Raw genomic sequence first — 20,437 nt, forward strand, 5'->3', positions numbered from 1 at the left:
ATTTATCCACATATATAGAAACACCAATTTATTAATTCAAAATATGGAATTTAACAAATACAGTTGCTCGTCCACTACCGAAAACAATCATGCATCATTTATATTCCCAACTCATTTCGAACCAGGCCAATTTTTCCCAGCCACGTTACAAACTACCCTTCCCACGCTTTTAGAGAAGAGAAACGCGTCCTCACGGAAAACGAATAATAATAGCAACAGTAAAATAAAAAGGAGTAAAACGACGGTGAAAAAAAAAAAGGAAAAAAGATGCAAGTCCAACGAAGCGAAATACCGTGCCGCTGCTGTTGAAGGCTCAGCGCCGACCGAGTTTTTCAGCATGGCATTACCGATTTATATTTTATATATAAATCGCCGGATTTACCGTCGGATATGTGCGTTTTTAGTGTATATCCTTGCAGCGAGAATGCACTCCGTCAAACGTTCCCTCGCTCGGCAGAAACATGGAAAAACGTGGCCCGTATTTTCCGCCTTTCTGTTTTTCACCAATCCCATCCTCTGCTCTTTCCTAGCATCCCTGCCGTTTTTCGTTCCCCGCGCTCTGTTTCTCCGTGCTTTTTGCCGTGAAGGGTGCAAAAGCAGCAACGGGGATGGAAAGTGTTTCAGGTGAGTGGAGTCGAAGCGCAAAAGAGGGTGTGAGCGGTGATCGGTGAACTTTTTACAAGGTTTAGACTTTTATTAAATCGCGAACACACACACACACACACAGTTCGAACCAAATAGTGGTTTCTACTTGTCTCATGGCTGAAAGTTTGCCTAGACGTTGTCAGGAAATAATCGCTAATGTTGGACGTTGGACACGTTGTTAATTAAGCGCGTACTAGTTTTTTCTTTAATGTACTTTCGATCTGTACAAAATTTTTTACAGAAACAATTGATTTTCATAGAGATACCGCGACCATGCTCTTGCGAAACAGACTGTATATAAGTGTCGTAATTAGACGTCAGATTCTTACGCGTTTACAAGGAAGTTGAAATTGCAAAATTGCACAGGATGTATATAACATGAAAAGGTATGCAAAATATCCAAGGTACAGTAACCTTTTGTTATACTTGATGGGTGAAGTTATCATCCACCGAGGTTCTACTTTTAATGATATTCCAAAAAATACGAATTTGCGTAAAAATTGGTAATTCAGTTATATTAAATACAATAGCGTGCACGTACTTTTTGTAGCTATTGTAGGTATCTATAAGTGACGATATGTGCCTCAGAAACGATCTCAGCTGCGATGGAGTCAACCTTCCTTCGAGGAAACTGGGAACTCTCTGATCGCGTACACGACCTTCAACCTAACGTAGCGTGCGATCGAAAATTTTCCAATTATCTGAGTAAACGCAGATGGCGCGTCGCTCGCGAGATCATGGCGTGCAAAATTAATCGGATCGGCTCTCGTTCGTTTTCGCTCCGCTCGAAGCGGTCTGAGAAATCTTTTTGCGCGACCCGGGAAAGGGTGAGAAGGTGGAAAAGAAAAGGGAACGATATGTTTCTTTCTTTCTCCGGCGTTCCAGAGGGATCCACGTGCAGGGTTAATCAGAGTCGAGGTAAACAAGCGTACGACCAGCTCGCCTGGTAATTAGTAAGGTCCGTTAAAGTGGATTCCGACACTAGCGCCGCAAAAAAGGAGCGACACGAGGACGATTAAAAGCCTGCTCGACTTGGCGCTCCCTTTTTCGTGTTTCGTCCCCACTGCTGATCTTCGTTTTCAATTCTGATGACAGCGTTTCACAGAATCCGTGTTATTCGCGTTTTAATTGGTTTTATTGGCTCCTCGTTTATTTGGAATTTGGTGATCCTCGGTTATTTGGTGTATTGTTAGAAGAAGTGTGATTGGAGTGGATGAAAAATTGAAATGCTCTGACGTAATATTGTATGTAGTCTGTTTTTAGAGAAAATTGGCAATTGGGCAGGTGGATGTTATAGATTTCATTTATAAAACTCGGAGTGAGTCCTATGTTCGAAATGGGTTTGATGTTTTTGTAAAAGATTAATCGCTAGGTTGATACTGTGCGGGTTTTGTTCGAAATATTTTTTTTTATATTACATATATATATATATTATATTAACTATATACATTAACAAATATATAACGAAACGTTATTTAAAAGGAATCAAAGGATTATCATCACTTTGATATTTTCCTCCATTCCTTGTATCTACTGTCTTTTTTGCTAATTTTGTCAGAGATATTTTTCGGTATCAATGTGGTTTCGAAATATCTCAGTTTCTAGAACCGAGATCTATCTCTCTGCTACCACAAATCCACTAAAGTGTCAGGATACTTATGAGGGATGAAATACGCCGTAAAAGAAACAGGATCCAATCTTCTTTCATTCCATGTCTGTCTACGAAATTTCAAGGTATACTACCAGACAATTATTACCCTCGTCCAAGGCAGTCGGACTGAAAAGACTACAAGCGAGGATCGTTGTTGAAAATCGCTTCAGAAGCTGTTCATTCACGGGCAAGTCCGCTCTCTCTTAATTCCCTTCGAGATATCCCGTCTCGTCGAGCGAAAGAAATCCGATTAGCAGGCCGCGGCGGTGCCCCTGAGCCCGTGAATCATAAAAATACACGGGATTACAAAGGGGCTGATGATTATCAACGGGGGAGCGCCGAGGATGTTTCACCTGGCTGCACCTTATCTCTCGTACACGTGTTCTCGTGTAACCAAAACTGGATTCCGGGGTTCAAGTGAATTTTACCATTACCTTTATTAATGTTTTATGCTATTTGTTGAATATTAAAGTATACTGTAGCCTATATTAAAGTACATCGTTAGTTTATGGCTGCCTATAACTATAATCAATATAATAATAGATATAATAATGAATAACAAAAGACTAATATACTGGACCAACTAATAATCTAGACTATATTACGTTATAGTGACATACTATATTTGATCTCAATAAAATTATACGATCTGCAAGCAGAGAATGAGTCCGAACGATACGTAGAGGAAGGTCGTGACCACGACTCCTCGTGTCCACCCTCTGATTCTTGGTTTCACACTCGGTCGAGCGGGAAAAGGAGAGGATGACAGGGTGACGAGGCTGGATGAGGCCTAGTCGTGCGTGCAACCCTACATTGTTTGCATTCAGAACTGTTCGAATGACGTTGAACAGAGATAAAGGATGGCAATCCGTGTGAATTATCTTTGGAAATGGTTAGAAAAGCGTCTTCCTGGTTTGGGAACGATCATGAAACATTTTTATTCTAGAAATATTAGAGAAAAGTCGTCGCCAATACTTTGTGCGGTGGTCTTAATGGCAGTAATAATTATTTAATCTGTGTACGAAGATAATAGTGCAATCTATGTTTTAGAAACTTGCACGTTCAAAGAGTTGGAGCTTCTCAAGATAAACGCATTATCCGCCAACGTCACGCCTTCCTCTCGATTTATACAACTCGGTCCACAAAAACGGAGAATCGCGTAAAAGAGGGAAGAAAGGAGGTCGCTAAATCTTCATAGTGTTTCAATTACCTAATTGAATTCTCCCGCGTGCCAAGTCAGTCGCCATCGTGGCGTGAGCCAACTGGCTTCCTCGTAGGTTAAAACACGAGTAAACATTCTTAATTTGGCCGACACCATTAAAAGGCATATAGAAAAATAAGAAATGAAATTCGCGTATGTTTTCATTGAAAGTTTCGATTCCATCGCACGTTACGTTTATCATCGCTATGAGAATATTTGGTCGCCTTTGGCCGTCTTGAATGAACCATCATAAAAGCTGCGATGGTGAAAATTTACAGAAAAAAAAAAAAAAACAGACAGCAACAACAAACACAGAGGAGCCTAAAAATTGGAAGTCGAGTCTACAATACCTTCCGAAAATATTTTATGTATATACGCGAACACTCGCAATCTCTAACCCAAACTGCTCAGACGCAAAAAATCAACTGAAATATCAAAGCCTAAAGTTGGAAGTCGGGCAGCTTCCAAAAACATTTCACGAATGTATCAAAAAAAAAAAAAAAAAACGTGAATCAAAAAATGAACGAAGCACGAGTATCCAAGCCTAGAAATCGGAAGTCGTGTCTGCAACACCTCTCGAAAAAAAGATCTCTCTACAAGAGCGATTATCTCGCAACCCATCGCTATCATTGCCTCACAAGCCATTAACCAAAAACGTCGGGCACCAAGGATCGTCCGCGTGTAACGTTAATTCCGGAGGGGCACACATACGCGCGCATGGATGTACACTTTCGTTGGAAAGTTACAAAACCGCCAGAATCAGGGACGAGGTACGAACGAATTCAACGTTCCGCTTCGGGCCATCGTCTCTCTCTCTCTCTCTCTCTCTCTCTCCCTCCCTCCCTCATTCCCTTTTCATCCTGTCTTTCTCCTTCTCCGGTCCCTTTCCACGGCCCCGGCAACGGTCTGTAAACGTGCATTTTCATCGTCGCAAAATTAGTTCTCTTCCGATGAAAAAGCTTACTTCTATCGGGGGAGAGAGCGCGCGTGCAACCCCCTTTTTTCCCCTGTGTAGATTGCTTCAAAGCAAATACTCGCCCTGACCCCCCGCCCCTCGCTCACAAGGTATGGCCCCGCGAGGAAATTACGGGAACCGGAGGTAAATCTAACGAATTTCCATTGTAACGCGATGCAGCCAGCCAGCCTGCAGGCTTCATCTTGATTTTTCGAGACAACGCCAGACTCTTTCAGCCGTGGATGCTGTATATCGATCCGGTTACCGACCATGGGTCTCTTGTGTTTTCCCGCTGTGATTCCTTGGTCTGTTGCACGCAGGTGCACGCGTGTGAAAATTTGATCGAGGGATCGATAGGGACGCGATAGGAATTGAAGTGGTTGAATGGCGAAGATTATGCGCGGATTTTCACTCCTTCGCGAGAAATCTCTAACATCTCTAAAACCAATGTAATACGCACAAATGTACGACAACCATGAATTTTTTCAAACGTTTATTCGCTGATTCTGGTGGAATCGTTGCAATTCAGGATTGCGTATATTTATAAGAAACGACAAAACAGTGGCTCGAGACAACAAATTCCCATAAAGTCGGTAATCGAAGAGACGTTTTTATTCCTGCACCCAAACCAAAAGACTGAAAACCGTGTCCGACATTCTCGCCCATAGCCGTCCTTTAACAGCAAGTCAAACATAGACTAACATACAACAATCATGAAATCCGCCAATTATTTCTCTAACGATCGCGGTGGAATCTTCTGCAGCGGCGATCGAATTATTTGTCAGAGCGTCTCGCAAAGCGAAGAAGGCTCAACTCCGCAGAGTAGGAGAGAAAAAGGTCAACAGTTAGTTCCAGTAGGATCGTGTCGCGCAACCACGTCGTCGACAACGGTCTTTACATCATTGTCCCACGGGAATCCATACCATTAACGAGTTTCGAGCTTCTTACTTTCCATCCGCTGAACTCTCTGGGCGATCCTCTGAAGTGTCGCCTAGGCGATGTGCTTCAATCGACAAAGACGGCTTCCGCGAGGCTCGAACCTGCCAATTAAGGTAGTTATCAAATTCAATGGCTCAAAGGGAATCGCTGATCACGGGAACTGAATATAACCAGGGACATCAGGACGCCAGGACTTGCTAACCTTTTTTACGCTGTGTCGTCTTTTAGCCTGTTCCACTTGGAAGATCGATGTAAGAAGCTTCGAGCTTCTTGGATCGCGCCTTATAAACGACTCGGAAGTCGTTTGTGCTTGTCGTCATTAAAACAGCCTTTGCCTTCGTCTGATCGCTTCTTCAGACGTTTAGCGTACTCGCCGATGCTTCCAAGTGTGGGCTTTTCGCTGCTTGCCAATACAAGGAGTGAGGAGAAAAAATGATTGCAGGATACTCTTAATACAAAGTTATTACGACAGTCCTGTGTACAAAGTGTGCTCGCAAGAATGATATAATTTGCAACAGGATGAGTTCAGATCTTTTCTCGATGAATTTCCAAGCAATACAACATAATAATCAACGTTATTGCTAACAAGTTGCGTTCCAACACGGTGAGGCTACCTTTTCTGATGAAACGTTGAAGAAACAAAAATTCTTCCTTGGAACAAGAAAAAGAGAGAGAAGAAGAAAACGGTCAGAGCTTCAAATAGTAGAAAGAGTCAACTTGATAATATTTTCAGACAGCCACGTCTCATTTCCAGAAACTGGAACGCCCAAACTATCTTTCGTATTATGAAATGTGACGAAAGAAGAGAATCGGTTAAGCGTTTAAAGTGTCTTCCTTCGACGCCGTTTTGTTAACCAATGGCGATCGTTCGTTGAAAATTCTTCAAGCGACCGTGATTGTCATCGACGCGTGAAAAATATGTAAGGGGTTGAAAGTTACTGGCAACAATGGACTTGGAACAGAGTCCCAGCGTCATTGTTCTCCTGACGACCATTAACAAGTTCGTAGCTACTTAGCCGACGTCCGCGAGTTTGCAAAGCGATGGCGCTTCAATCGAGAAGCAGCAGTCTTTCCATGTCATCAATTAGCTGGAAAATACCGTGGCACGTCAAAAAGTGAATCATTAACGCCTAGGCAACCTGTTCTTTTCCAATGTTAGCCTGTTCCTCTCGGTTCAACTTAATCCTCCTCATATTTGTCTTCCTTGTTTCTTCCTTTTAGACGTTATTTATTCAAAGATCAATGGTTTCTACAATCTATGTGACGTTTATTGCTTTCGGACTGTCTGTTGTTTTCATCATCTTTTTTATTTTAGATCCCCAAAGAGTCCCTTTTCAGAAAAAAATGTAAAGATTCCTTATATTTAAATCTGTCTATATGTTGCTCTCTCTCTAATCTATATTTCTAGGGATCGTCGTTTTTCTTCACAGCCTTCGTTCACTGAATCCTTAAACCCCTTTCTAGATGCGTTTTTACGAAGACAGAGACTGGATTCGAAACAATTACTCCTCGCAGAGGGTGACAGATGGGTCGATAGCCTTTTCCTGCGTTCTGGCACGCGTTCCAAGTCATGTTCCTCAACCCTTCTACACTCGATTCGCCACTTGTCCGGTGGTATGCGACTCGTTTAACGTCGTACAGGCAAATCTTCGTGACAATCCCTTCGTGTTCATCGGTCTGGCAATTCACAACGCGGTCCCCAGACACGCGGACACTGTTCTCAGGGCCAAAGTGCAATCACCCTCTGCTAGGTTGCTAGAGGGGCAAAGGAACCGCATCGGAGAACTCGACGAGACTTTCCCCTTTCGACTTAATTGGCGGCTTCGAGACTAACGGCGCCGGCCGTCTACGTCGATTGAAGTGCCGCTTTGGCCACGTTCGTCGACTAAGAAGCTGGAAACTCGTTAATGGTCCTCGCGAAACAATCGATCGCCCCTCCGGATCTCGCTCATTTCCTTTTTTCTTTTGTTTTCCAATGGCTACGCGAATTGACAAATTCTTTTGGATAAAGTGGAGATTCTAATGGACACGGCCTCTATCGAAATTGCAATTCAATTTCTAAAAAATTCAACGTTCCAATAGCTTTCTTATCGGCAGCTTTTTCGCCCTCGTTTCGTTCATTCACAGCAATACTTGCGTTATTTTCTAACAAATCACCACGTACATCAGTTCCGTTTGTCACGATTATGCAAAAAAGGTTCAGCAAAGTCAGGTTTGAATAGAAATCGATAAATGGACCAAACACTGTGAGCAGAAGAACAACGAAACGTGTGCGGTTAGTTAGTCCGATGATGAGCTACGTATGCGCTAGCTAATTGCGGCGATTAGGTACATAAGCAGCTAGAGGACTGGACTTGGAAGTGGGTCAACATGTTTCAGTTCCGTGAGTGTCAAAAACCGAGTACCCATAGTTTGAAAACCGTCTGGGCTACGTAATAGTTTGCGAAGATGCTACACTATAGTGATTCTGTAGGTTACATGTAGAAATTTAGGTAAGAGTCAGTTAGGTTTCAAAATTTGTGCAAGGTATCATTAGGGGCGAAGAGTATTTTAAATTATAATCGAGTTTGGCTAAAATTTTAAGACACGGATAATATAAAGTCAAAGTTTAAGAGTTCACGAAGCAGAGGAAAAGATGGTTGAAAATATGGTTAATCAGAAATGTACAACAACCGATATGATGCTTGATATTTACCATAAATGATTTTATAAAATATCCAAGACTGTATAATTTAATAAAAGGCACTTTCCAACCATCTGTTAGAAGCTTAAGCGAGACTTAATGTGACTAACAGACTCTTACGAGCGAACTAAATAAGTTTCACATGAAACTATGTTGCCTAGCTGCTGCACTGGAATCGGCCACTTTTAACGATAGTAATAAGCTACGCTAAGGAATTTATTACACGCGCGACCAGCAGATATAGCATATTCCTAATGGTGCATAATGTCCCGGAACGAGATCGTAATCCAGATGAAGATTACCATTTCGACCATTCAGAACAATTTCGTCTGCTATACGATTACGATCCTTTAAGCTGTTTATTACCGAAGTTAGCAGCGGCCGGGAAATATTTACGCGCTTCCGGCTTATCTCCGACAGTTCTTTTACGGTCCATTCACATGCAAATTAGCCGTATAGCACTAGAATGCTACGTAACGATAGGAATTCGACGTTCCTTTGCTTAATGTCTGCCAATCGATCGATTGACCGATCACTACCCAGTTTTCCTTCTACTGCTTTAGTTACGAACTTTCGAAGTCACTTTTCCTACTTTTACGTTAGCACATTTCACGATCGATATTTAAACCAAGAGTCAATTTTAATATCGCTTCCAATTTATTCCGGTTGTTTCTAGAAATATTTCTAGCTACTTCTATTTATTTTAGTATTCTATTTTCATACCGTTTCCGATCTATTTTCATACCGTATCCGATCTGTATTCTTGTGATCTCTAAAATTTGTACAAACGAGCTCGTGCTTCCCCGAACTTCCTCAAATTATTTTTGCAATACAATCGTAATCACACTGTGACATTTCTAAATATACATTCCATAAGCTCTAACAAATTTTGTTCAGATCGAATGGCATCTCTCCCAACTATTTTTAGCTGTTTCTACAAAATAGAATAGTTACATAACCTCGATAAAACAAACTCCAATTTCCTAACTTCTATCCAGCCCTAAACGGTCGCCATTCGATGATTAATTACGCAAGGAATAAAAGCAATAAGAACAACATGTTCTCCTGCTTTGGCATTTCCTCCAGAACAGAAGGGACGAGAAGTATAATAATTTATCCGAACACGTGGTGCCTGTATGAGGACAGGATTAAAGCACCGTACACACAGTGCGAGGCTTGTTTCCGCTGCGAATATAGAAATGCAGCAGGTTGCATGATACACCGTTGCGAAGATCGCTATTACGAAGCTTCCATATTCCAAATTCTTATAAATTTAACACCTTCGTATTCCAACTTCTCATAATTGGCAACTTGCACATTCGAAATGTCCTAAACTAGAAATTAAGTAGAAAGTAGATGGAAAGTGGACAGCCTATAATTTGTCACTCGTCTGATATCCTATTTTATAATTAAACATTTTATAATTAATATATTAACTATACTATATACTATTATATAATATTTATTATAAATATTATAAAATTCTGAGGCAAGAAGAGGCAGACCTCGAGTTATGCAATGAGGTATGAAAGTATCATCGTATGCAGAATGCTCGAAGATCCTCGGTTGGCTGTGCGTTAGCTCTAAAGGAATGATCCATGCCAGCCCGCTATATTTCCACGAGCTATAGCAACTTATCCTGTCCTGGTGTTATTCTCGCGAACGTTTCACGCCAGACTCCGTGCAACAAGGGGTGGATTAAGGTCTTTTGCGCTCCGTCCACAGCCGGGCCGGGCTAATAGAAAGAGGAAAGTGGATCCAATTCGACTGTTTTTCTGGCCTGGATGCCTCGTTTTCACGGCTCGTTGCACGAAACTGAGGGGTGGCATGGCGTGGCGTTCTGTTTGCACCCTTCCATGCACCCCCTTTACGAACTGTCGATCGACGGGATGATTTACGACGCTATAATAGCGGCCGGAAATCGTGGCGCCGGTTTTACCATCCGGTTCAACCCTTTGACGACTTGTGATGCGGTCGAGAACATTTATTAACGAGTAACTTTCCTCGAGTGATCGTCTTGTTACAGTTTTTCCAATTTGGGGATGTTGAGGAGAGATTTATGGATCGCTAGAAAGTATGTTTTTCGGTGAATCGAAGGTTTTCGGCGGTTTCACAAGAGTATCGGTCTAACGTGGCAATTCTACGTTATGGGAATATAGTTCGATATTCTGTTTTTCATGTTTCGTGTATAATACATAGAGTGTGAATTTCAAGCAGACGTATTATTTGTAAATTAGGAACTCGTCTCTTTTTCTCTATCAGAAATTATTATTTCAAATTTATTATACTATCATTTTAAGAGCACCGATCGGTGCCTCAAAGAGCGTACAATTTTTAGAATTTCCAACATTTGTTTGCCTCGTAAGAAAAATTGTTCTACTTTTAAAATTCGTCATAAATTGTTGAACAGATGGTGAATTTTGTAGGTTAAATGACGAAATAGGGGGTCTATTTCGAGGATAATGGAGTCGAGTATGAAAAAGGAGCTGTACGCTAATTTATTCGCCGATGGCAGCAAGAAAGGTATTCATCGGCCTGTCACACGGTCGATGCGCGGAATAACAAGATGATTGCCGACGATATAATTTATTCCGCGATTACAGGATAAGAAACAGCAAGAATAACCACTTACAGGCATGCGATGCACCAAGAATGCACGAATGCGGCAGCAGAAAGCAAGTCAGCACTAATGGCCACTTCATCTTCGAATCTGAAACAGTAAAAATAGAAAGAACCAGGTCAGAGATCGTCTAATATATTAATAACAACTCCTTAAAGTCTCTCTCGACGTAATTTTAAATTTGTATTATTAGCTCACAATTTAGAATGTACACGGAGACAGATACAAGAGTCTGGTCGTTATACAATTTGCTAACTTACTCTGCAATTTTTCTTTCCCCTGCGAAAAAGAAGATATAAAAATGCGTTCCACTTTCAAACAAACATTCAACATTTCAAAGTACATTTTCATGGTTAATTTTATTTTAAAATTTTTGCTCGAGCAAACGCGATGCTTTCTTAAAATAATAAAAATAAATAATAATAATAATAATAAAGTAATTAGACGTTAGAAACGTCCTCGCTTTAATTAATAATGTTCGCTTCGATCTCGTCAGATTTGTCTTGCCAAATTTTTCTAAGCACAAACCTCAAGATTCCAGCGATTGCATCAACGGCAATTATTATATATTGAGAGTGTAGCAGCTAAGTTTCAGATAGTTAAGAGCTGAGAAACTCCGTTACAAGCTGTCTCCCCCAAGGAAAAATAGTCTATCGCCGAAATTCCAACCATCTGATGCATCGAATGCTCGGCACAGAGGTCATTATCCGGTTTCTGTCGAGCGAAAGAATGACCAGTGGAACAGTTTTGGCTGGCGTGGGCCTTCCCCTAATTGCAGGCCATCGATGTTTGGAAACGAACACGGTGGTTCGCATTAATTCGCCACGAGTGTGCTGTTTCTCAGACTTTCGTGAGGGGTTGTTGAATAAACCGTACAACCTAGATAAGTATAGAAGGCCAAAGCTTGATATTAGGCTGAACGTCTGCTCAGCTCTCTCCACTCTACTTTTCTGTCATTTCGAATCGATCAGCTCGCCTAACTACGGAAGCAGTTAGGCTCCAGCAATGGAAGGCTTTTTATAAGCGACGTTAATGTCTAGGACGTGTTTCTTGGGAATAGGTAATTAGAAAGGGGAATTTCAGACGTTCGCCTTCGGGCCACGAGGCGATTGGCAATCGCGATGAGGTTAGGGGATTGCGTAGGTGGCGCTACTTACGATTTTCCATCAGTTATGGTTAGTTTATCGACGCATATAATTCATTAGTAGTCTCAGTGATCCTTGGATTTCTATATTTCTATGTTAGTTCGATTATGGCAAACAACAACAATTTTTTAATGATTTGGAAAGATATTAGATAAACTAACCACATCATTTTATCGTACGTGTTAGCGGTTACATCGTACAATTCGACAATTTTGTATTTCTACGTGATAATGGATACGTCGAAGACAAACTTAAAAAGTCATACAATATCGTTAATAGGGTGTAGAAAGAAACTTCTTGTAATTTGTCTCAGCAGTTCGAGTACGGAGTCATCAAACGAAATAAATCAGGCGAGCTCTCTCGGCCCAATTTCAAAGTCCTAGAAGCAGGCAATGGAACAGGGGTATCGTTCGTAGGAATCCAATTCAATGCAATCGAGCGAGAGCGACGCGAAACAATTCGCGGCGATGGAAGGGAGATCAATGTTTCAGGAATATCGAACCGGAGGGTAGCCATAAATTCGCCATCTCCTCGAGATCCTTGGAAACCGCGTCACGAACAAACAGTTCCGTCGCGTCCGTGGCGCATCTTCCATCTGATCTTCCTTCCTCTTGTATTGAGAGAAGAAAAAAGACGCTAGCAACGAGGACATGGAGAGAAAACACGAAGCTAATATCTACGGGCAAGCTTTTATTTTTCTTTATTAGCTGGATATCATGAACGACCTATCGACGGTCTCTGGTATCTGGCAAATTTTATTCTCGGGTCACATTCTTTCGTGTGTGACTCGCGAAGAAATATATGCGTTGGATTAGCGAGCGATTAAAAAATACGAATGTGCACAAATATCTGCAGTCTGTTTCATTCCTTGCATCTCCTATAACCAACATGAGCTTGACTTCTCTCTCTAATTTCCAAAAAGAAGGAAAAAACCAACCCCATTCTTACGTTCGAAAGTCCGAATTATACTAATCACATCGACAGCCGCTTAACCCATCCTGCCCACTTTCTCCCGCCTAATCAACCCCTCTATATTTGCCTCCAATCTCTAAAAAAGAATCCACCAGTTTCCAAGAACAATACCAGAAGATCAGCCAGAGGGAGAGCCTCGGCAAAACATTGCTCGCAGAACACAACGCAGTGGAGGAAAAAAGGACAGTGTCATCACCGGGAACAGCACAAAGAGACGCGGCTAAGTGGAAGAGAGTCCGGTAATTTGCTTTCACCGCGAAGAATAAAAAGGGGACGGACGATCAGTGGGTGGATTAAGGAACGCTGAGATTTTCGAAGGAGCGGAAGCTAGCAACGCGGAAACCGGACGTCGAGCAAGGTCTTCCCTTGGGTCGTAAGGACAGAAACGGACGGGAGGAGAGTGGAGCTAATATCCTGCAGGAAGAGGAGTCTTTATTTTTCTTTATTAGCCCGGCAACAATGGCGGAGTACGCGCGCCAGTGTCAATGGTCTGGCTTTTCGCAAGCTCGAGCAAGCCTGCGAGCCACCCAAGCGAATAGGATGAGGCCGCATCTGCGGATTCCCCCAGCCAGGGTGGTTCCCCGTCGTCTGCGTCAGAGGAACACATAGCTAGTGGCTACAAGCTGGAAAAGAGTTATGGCAGACCCAGGGAACACGGAGTGGAATGATATTAAAAAACCGAGGGAGGAATTGCGTGGCTTCCACGACACTGTATCACCCGTCGAATTAATGTTGCAGTAAGGACACCTGCTTGTGGCGGATCAGACGCGGGATGACTGTTCTTTGCGATAAACAGCTGGGTCTTCGTATATCTGATTCTGCTCGGATTTTGTGGTTGAATAGTTTTCAGGTGATCAAGGATAATTGAGGAGATTCGTGAAGCCAGTCTGCTATTTAGTTGGATTTTGTGTTTCTATGGTTCTGGAATATTTGCCAGTAACCGAGAATGTTTATTAGATGAATCGTATACACAGATGGATTTTTGGTTGACTGTTCTTCGAAGCTAAACAGCTGCGCCTTGGTATATCTGACGATGGTTGAATTCTGTATCTACGTAGATTTTGTGTTTGTATGGTTTTAAGATGTTTGAGGATAACTGAGAAAATCCGAAAATGAAAAACACTCTCGCTCTAAGAGAGTCCCTGAAAAGTGTCCATATCAGAGCCAACACACCGAGCGTTATCTGTAATCAATAGCATCGCGTCTCACAGTGGCAAAGGATGATCCCAGAGCGTCGCAAAACGAGAAACGCGAGGATCGTGTACATAAGGACGCGAAGGCGTACGTGGTGAAGACGAAGTCGGGGCAGAAAATACAGTACAAAGAGAAAAAAAAACTGAAAGAGGAAAACAGGGAAAGCGCGGCTCCCAATGTACGCAGGATAGAAAAAAAGAAAGAACTGAGAAATGGAGGCAGGCGACGAGGAGAAGGAAAGAAAAAGGAGCTGGACGATGCCAGTTAGAAGAGAAACAGACCAAGGAAAGAAGAGAAACATCGCCTAGAGCGTCTCTTCGTGCGTTCCCCTGCTGTCTGCCCCTGGTGACTAGGCAACCAACCTCGCTACGACGCTCTTCGGAACTCTTGCTGGTTTCCTCTTGAACTCTACCTGCTGGCTCCTTTAAACAGCCGTGTGACGCTGTCAGCCACCGTATTACATTCCGTACGCGCTCGCACGGTGTTCCCTTAGCGCCTACATGTGTAACAGTCATTCCAGCCATTGGTGCATCCTAATAGTATGGTCTTTTTTACCAAACATAGGATTTTAAAAGAAGACGCGTGAAACACCGTTTATTTCTTGAAGAAATTTTACACAGTGACGAATAGACCGTCGAATTTTAGACATTTATGGGGAATTTAAAATTCCCAAAGAGACGAAAACCAAACAAAATAAAAAGAAAATTTCAGTAACACTTTTGCTATTGATTGACAACTGCTAAATTAAAAGCTGCTCCGTTGTAAATAATAGAAACTTATCATATTGCTTTCCTATAGTATTCAGATACCATCAATCCTAAAAACAACGAACTGATGATATCTCATCCGATAAATTTAATTCCGTTGCCTTGAGAGATTTGAAAATCGTGATCTCATTTGCATGCATGCACATGGAAAGAAATGCGTTGGAATACGAATCCATTTGTACGGCATCCTGAGGGACGCGATACCGAATAACACGATCCCCTGTGTCGACAACCCCATAATCCAGCCATACACTGTGCGTGCCGTTGCCCGCAGTCTGCGTTATGATACGCGTCGGATTATGTACGCGGCTTAATGTCCCTGCTGACATGGTCGATCGTTGTAACGACTTCACCAATGCCACTACACTTGAGATTGAAACATTCCAAAGAAAATAATAGTAAGCTGTATCTGAGAATTACTAGATTGCTGAAGCTAAACCAGCATCCCAATATTACTGTAACGAGTCAAGTTCAATCCTAAAATGCCTAAAAGTTTCCAACGGATAGGCGAGCTTAATTACATCAAATATCTTCGAATTTGGAGATTTCACTGTGTGTGATGAAGAATTCTGCAGCTTGCGGAGTAAAATTCTATTTCTTTCGTAGATTTTACATTTGATGTCACTTATTGCAATAGTTTCGTTTGCCATAAATTCGTGACAAATGTAATGTTACAACGACAAATACATTATCTTATTCTACTTCTCTTCAAAATACACAAATTTAAATAAAATTCGGTATTGTGTACCAGTTTAAAGAGAGGCAGAGTTTTATGTAATATTTCGTAGCACAAGAAATTCTCGCGTTTCGGATTTAATATAACGTTCATCGCATTGTTGAACTTACCCCTTCGAGGAGTAAAATTTAGCCTCGCAAACCTGCACATTTAAAATTTATTACACAAGTCGAGAATGTCTGACGTGGGTGGGGAGGGGGTGGCTGAGGGCGGTGGTAGACTCGAGGAATTTGTAATTTAAAGCAAAGTAAATTCCGCGTAAACGCCAGTTTATAATTCTAAATAACTCTCTCTCTGTACAATCGATGTTAATTCGCGAATAAAATCTAATTAACAACAATGTGCCCCGCTCATCTCCTGAATCACGATATTTTTATTTCATTTTTCCTTTATCTAATTATGAAATTAAACAAACTAGTAAAACGACGTAGATTACGAGAATGCAAAACGTTGGACAACAAAAGATTGGATCAAATCTTTTATTGTCGTCAATAGATATCTCGATAAAATCATGTTACAGCAAGCTTTGTTAGGCTTCTCGCGTGTAATAATAACAGCTTTGACGATAAAACAAATGAAATATTACAAATGAATTTTACAAATAAATTTTACAAACTAGAAATCGTCTTGCACCTTCATAAAATTCACTAATATTATCAGTTGATAAATTACTGTGCTAAAGGACTCGGATCTGGTAAACTGGCATGCCCATTGGAGATCTGGCATCAATAACACAAGAACTGCAGATGTTACTAGATCCATAAACCTCGCTAGACCTCTCCACGTCATAACTGATACAAAGTACCAATACATACAAGCTGTTAATCCCAGCAACAGCTAAGAAATCTCATCCACGTCATAAATCCACTTAAGGGCCAGGCTCAATCCTCGGTAAAGCCCTATTCCAGTCATAAATTCGCCGATAGCTGGCTGGCTCATGCATCATTAGGGAAATTTCGCGATCAACGGCTAACGCCACCGGGCAACCGATTACACTAGTTTCACTTCTCAATCAACTAATTCACGATTGCTTTTAAACGATCCAAAAATACGATAGCCATTAAAAATATTAACAGGAAGCTTTATAATGTATCAACCTTTTCTTGGTATTGTACTTTTCAATCCTTTAACGCTATGAACTCATATATGAAATTTGAAAAATTGTTAAATATATTATGCGTTATGCATTGAGACTGCTAGACAAAATAGGAATATTTAGTTATTCTTTATTATCTTCTGCTATTAGAAATAGTTTTATTTCGATATATACCTTTTATTAAAATTTTTATTTTTTGAAATATTCTTGTTTCTAAACGCTGCAGTGAAAGCCTTCGACGGGAACAGACATTCTAGTTTGAGAACGATATCGGTATGAAATAGCACGCTTCGATGATGGCCCTGCTTGATTTCACTTTTTTTCGTCCCATGAAAACGCGACGAGATATTTCCACGACACGAAAATTTCGCCAATAACATCGAATTCGCGACGTCATGTCACCGTGAAATCATTACAGCTGGTGATCGTTAAAATTAATGGACTCCTGCGTCCCGTGCTATATTTCCATCGTTAATGAGACGTACCCGTGACAGGAAATAAACGATCGAGCATACCTACCCATCGAAATGTTATTAAATTCGGTTCGCTTCTCCGCGTGATACTTTCGAATCAATGATTCATTAACAATTATAGTACCAATCTTACTTTCTATGGACATAGACAATTTATGGTCGTTTTAGATACAATTTTTCAGTTTTATAGAAATACTTCTTGAAGTTTGAATACATGAAGTTCTGAAATGCCAAAATTCGGGATATGAAACATAACAATTTTTCTAGAATATAAAATATACTTCCATTTTCGAGTTCTACTCTTTCATCGGTGTTTATGAAGAAACAAATTTACATAAACATCACACAAATTTCACACGATCATATTTGTCTTTCACCCCCCGCCCCTCGCAGCCTCAAAAAAAAAAAGGAAAAAAGTGAAACTAGAAGTTCCGGCTGTATCGCACAGGAACAACTCGGCTTATTTTCTCGGTGCCGCGTTCGTATGCATCGTGTACAGATTGAAATCCAACGAGGCATCGATCGAGACGCGACGAAATTCCACGGAACGGGGTCGATGCCACGCACGGGGAAACCTGGCTGCTCCTGCGAGCAGAAATACCACCGTGGAATCCTGCATTTTTTCTCGTCAGATATGGGGCATAGCTGGACTACTAACAATTAATCTCCGCTCTCGAAAATCTATCTTGCGCAAGGAGCACAAGAAACATTTTTCTCGCGTGTAAACAACGATGTTTCATGATCTTGGTCACGTGATCTGTGTAAAACAACAGCGTCATAGTAGGTTTCCTTTGATCAGATGACTTTATAACACAGAATGATCACTTCGGAGTAAGTTTAGAATTTTCACCAGTCAACTTATTCGTCTGTAACAACTGAATTTATTATTTTATTTACTGGAACCTCGAAGAATAACTAAAAGCTTGATTTTTTAATTTCCGACGAATAGCTTCAATACCGATTCAAATTTACTGCTGAAATGTTTTTATCTTTTTAAAACAAGAATTTTTAACTAGATATCGACGGAAGAACAGACGGTCGAACGATTTATTTCCGCTTTTACGATTCGTTACGTTCTACAATCGACTAAAGAAACCTGTAAATACAAGAACCAATGAAGTATAAAGCATAGGCCACTACACTATACACAGAATGCAAGAGAAGTAGGGAGAAGTAAAGAAGAACAAATGGAATTTCTTGAATAGGAAGTCGGATGATGCCGGTGATTCAAAAGCACGAAGTGCAATATTTTATCGTCGTCACGTTTCCTACTGGCCCTTGTACACGTGTAAATAATTCACGTTACAGTTACGTATGTGCTTCGCTCTTTTCTTTAGCACTTTTCCTAAAATTATTGTACGATATTTTAGGGATTATATAGTTTCGCAGACTGAACAATTTTTTTATACCAAAATCACCTAACTTTAAGTTTAATTATTTAATTTGTATAATTATATTATTCGTGGACGGAGTAAAAAATATAATTCAAACAACGTGAATAATAAATTGTACGAGGCGAAGGAAACGGAAAGTGATATAACACGGTAGAAGGAAGGAAGCAAATCATGCTAGATACGAAGCTCGATTTGCGCTAACAGCCAAACTGCAGCTTAGTCAAATATTGCTCAATGGCTTTCAAATGAGCCAATGCATAGCCCCGTTCACGTTCCAATCATGTACAACGCGTTGAATAATATTTGTCGTTGTAGTATGAATGAGGCATCCATGTAAATAGTCGGAACGAAATTACATTTGAATAATAAATTTTCCGCCGGAATAAATTTTTCTGCAAATATTTTTATTCCTGTCTCGAACTAGTACACTATACAACCCAGACGATGCTATAGACACGAAGGAAATCTTTAACCTATAAATATTATAATCCGCCTCTCCAGGCCTCTTAAAATATTCTTAACAAGCCTTGCAATTCATTTCGCAAAATGCTCATTCCTCTCTGGAGCATTGATTTATAAATAAAAGGGAAGAATGGAAAAGAAGAGAAGAGAAGAGCATGAAAAGAGAAGAGGAGAGAGTATAAGAAAAGTCCGTTGCCCTAGGACCAATTACGAGCGAAACCTTGACAATCGCTGTCAAAAGAGAACGTAATCCTCAGAAACGTTCAAACGAGCAGCGTTTCACCAACGACGCCATAAATTAATGCGCGACAGAACGGGGCGACTTCCCCCGAAAAAGCTCCAAAAAATAACAAAGAAAAATGGAACAAAAAAAAGAGAAGCGATCCAGTTATTCTCCACGGGGCCGGAAATTTCCGGAAACACGAATTTTCATTGTGCCCCGAGCGGAGGTATCCGGAAACGATAACAACGAGCCACATAACCGTGCGGATAAACAATAGTCGACAAACAACGGGCGAGAATTCTGCATTTCAGGGGCTCATCGTGGCCCGCCAATAATGGACGCCCGAACGGGACACGTTGAAACAACTCTGCAAGCCCATCGGGATCAGGAGCACTGGAAGAGTGGTACACTCGCTACAAGATACGCTTCTATGCTTCACGATGCCGAGGTGGGAATATTTTTCGTGGCACTTGCTGTTTTTTCCCAAGGGATACCTCCCAACGTTCGGTGCGAGATTTGAGATTTTTATGTGGAAAGGAGCTTTTTGGGTAGGAAAACTTGGATTTTAAGGTTAGGTTTGCATAACAGATACGCAGCCACGCTTTTATGAATATTAGCACAGGTACTAAAAGAATTTTTGCAGAAATTTTGTAATAACGTAATTTTTAAGAACTGTTGTAATTTTACTCGACAGATAATCGTTCGTATTTTTCAACGAGAAAGAATCTTTAATCTTTGGATTAAAAGAAATTCGCAGGTTAGACCTGTGTAACACGTACACACAAGTATCAAGGTGCGTAAGGTAGGTAAGGTAAAAGGATGATCGTGGAATTGTCCAAAATTGTACAAATTATTGGTCGATTCGAAAGACTAAATATTTCAATATCGATTCTATTTTTCTCTCATTTATATCGGTATGTTTCTGATAGATACGATCGATCACATACCTAGCCATAACTAGTTCTAAGAAAAGTACATTTAAAATTTCGAGATCTATAATCGCTGTATGGCGTATTGGTATAGTGTAGCACTAATATATCATATTATAATAACAATAACGTCAGCACGACTTGTTCCTCATCCGTCCATCTCTGTTTATCATGAACCAGCGCCCGATTCTGATTAAACCGAATACCCATAATGGAGCCTACATGTGTAATCCTAGGCTGGGTTTATAAAAACGTCCTGGCGCACGCTGCCGTAGGAAACGGGGGAAAAGCGTGCAGACTCGTTAACTGATAATCGATAATCCTCATCCGCCTGGTCGGTCCACCTTTCCCT

The 20,437-nt window shown here is 41.0% G+C and overlaps 1 protein-coding gene across 2 annotated transcripts in view; it reads right to left on the bottom strand.

Annotated features, from left to right (window-relative positions):
• The window catches only part of LOC117160152 (uncharacterized), a 311,594-nt gene that overhangs the window by 140,666 nt on the left and 150,491 nt on the right, over positions 1–20,437 (bottom strand). For both annotated transcript variants that reach the window (XM_033340665.2, XM_076625400.1), the window contains one exon: positions 10,707–10,784. In XM_033340665.2, coding sequence (XP_033196556.1) covers positions 10,707–10,776 — 70 coding nt within the window. In that variant the 5' untranslated portion in view covers positions 10,777–10,784. The remainder of the gene's footprint in view (positions 1–10,706; positions 10,785–20,437) is intronic.

Source organism: Bombus vancouverensis, chromosome 16, assembly GCF_051014615.1.
Source record: "Bombus vancouverensis nearcticus chromosome 16, iyBomVanc1_principal, whole genome shotgun sequence".
Lineage (NCBI taxonomy): Eukaryota > Metazoa > Arthropoda > Insecta > Hymenoptera > Apidae > Bombus > Bombus vancouverensis.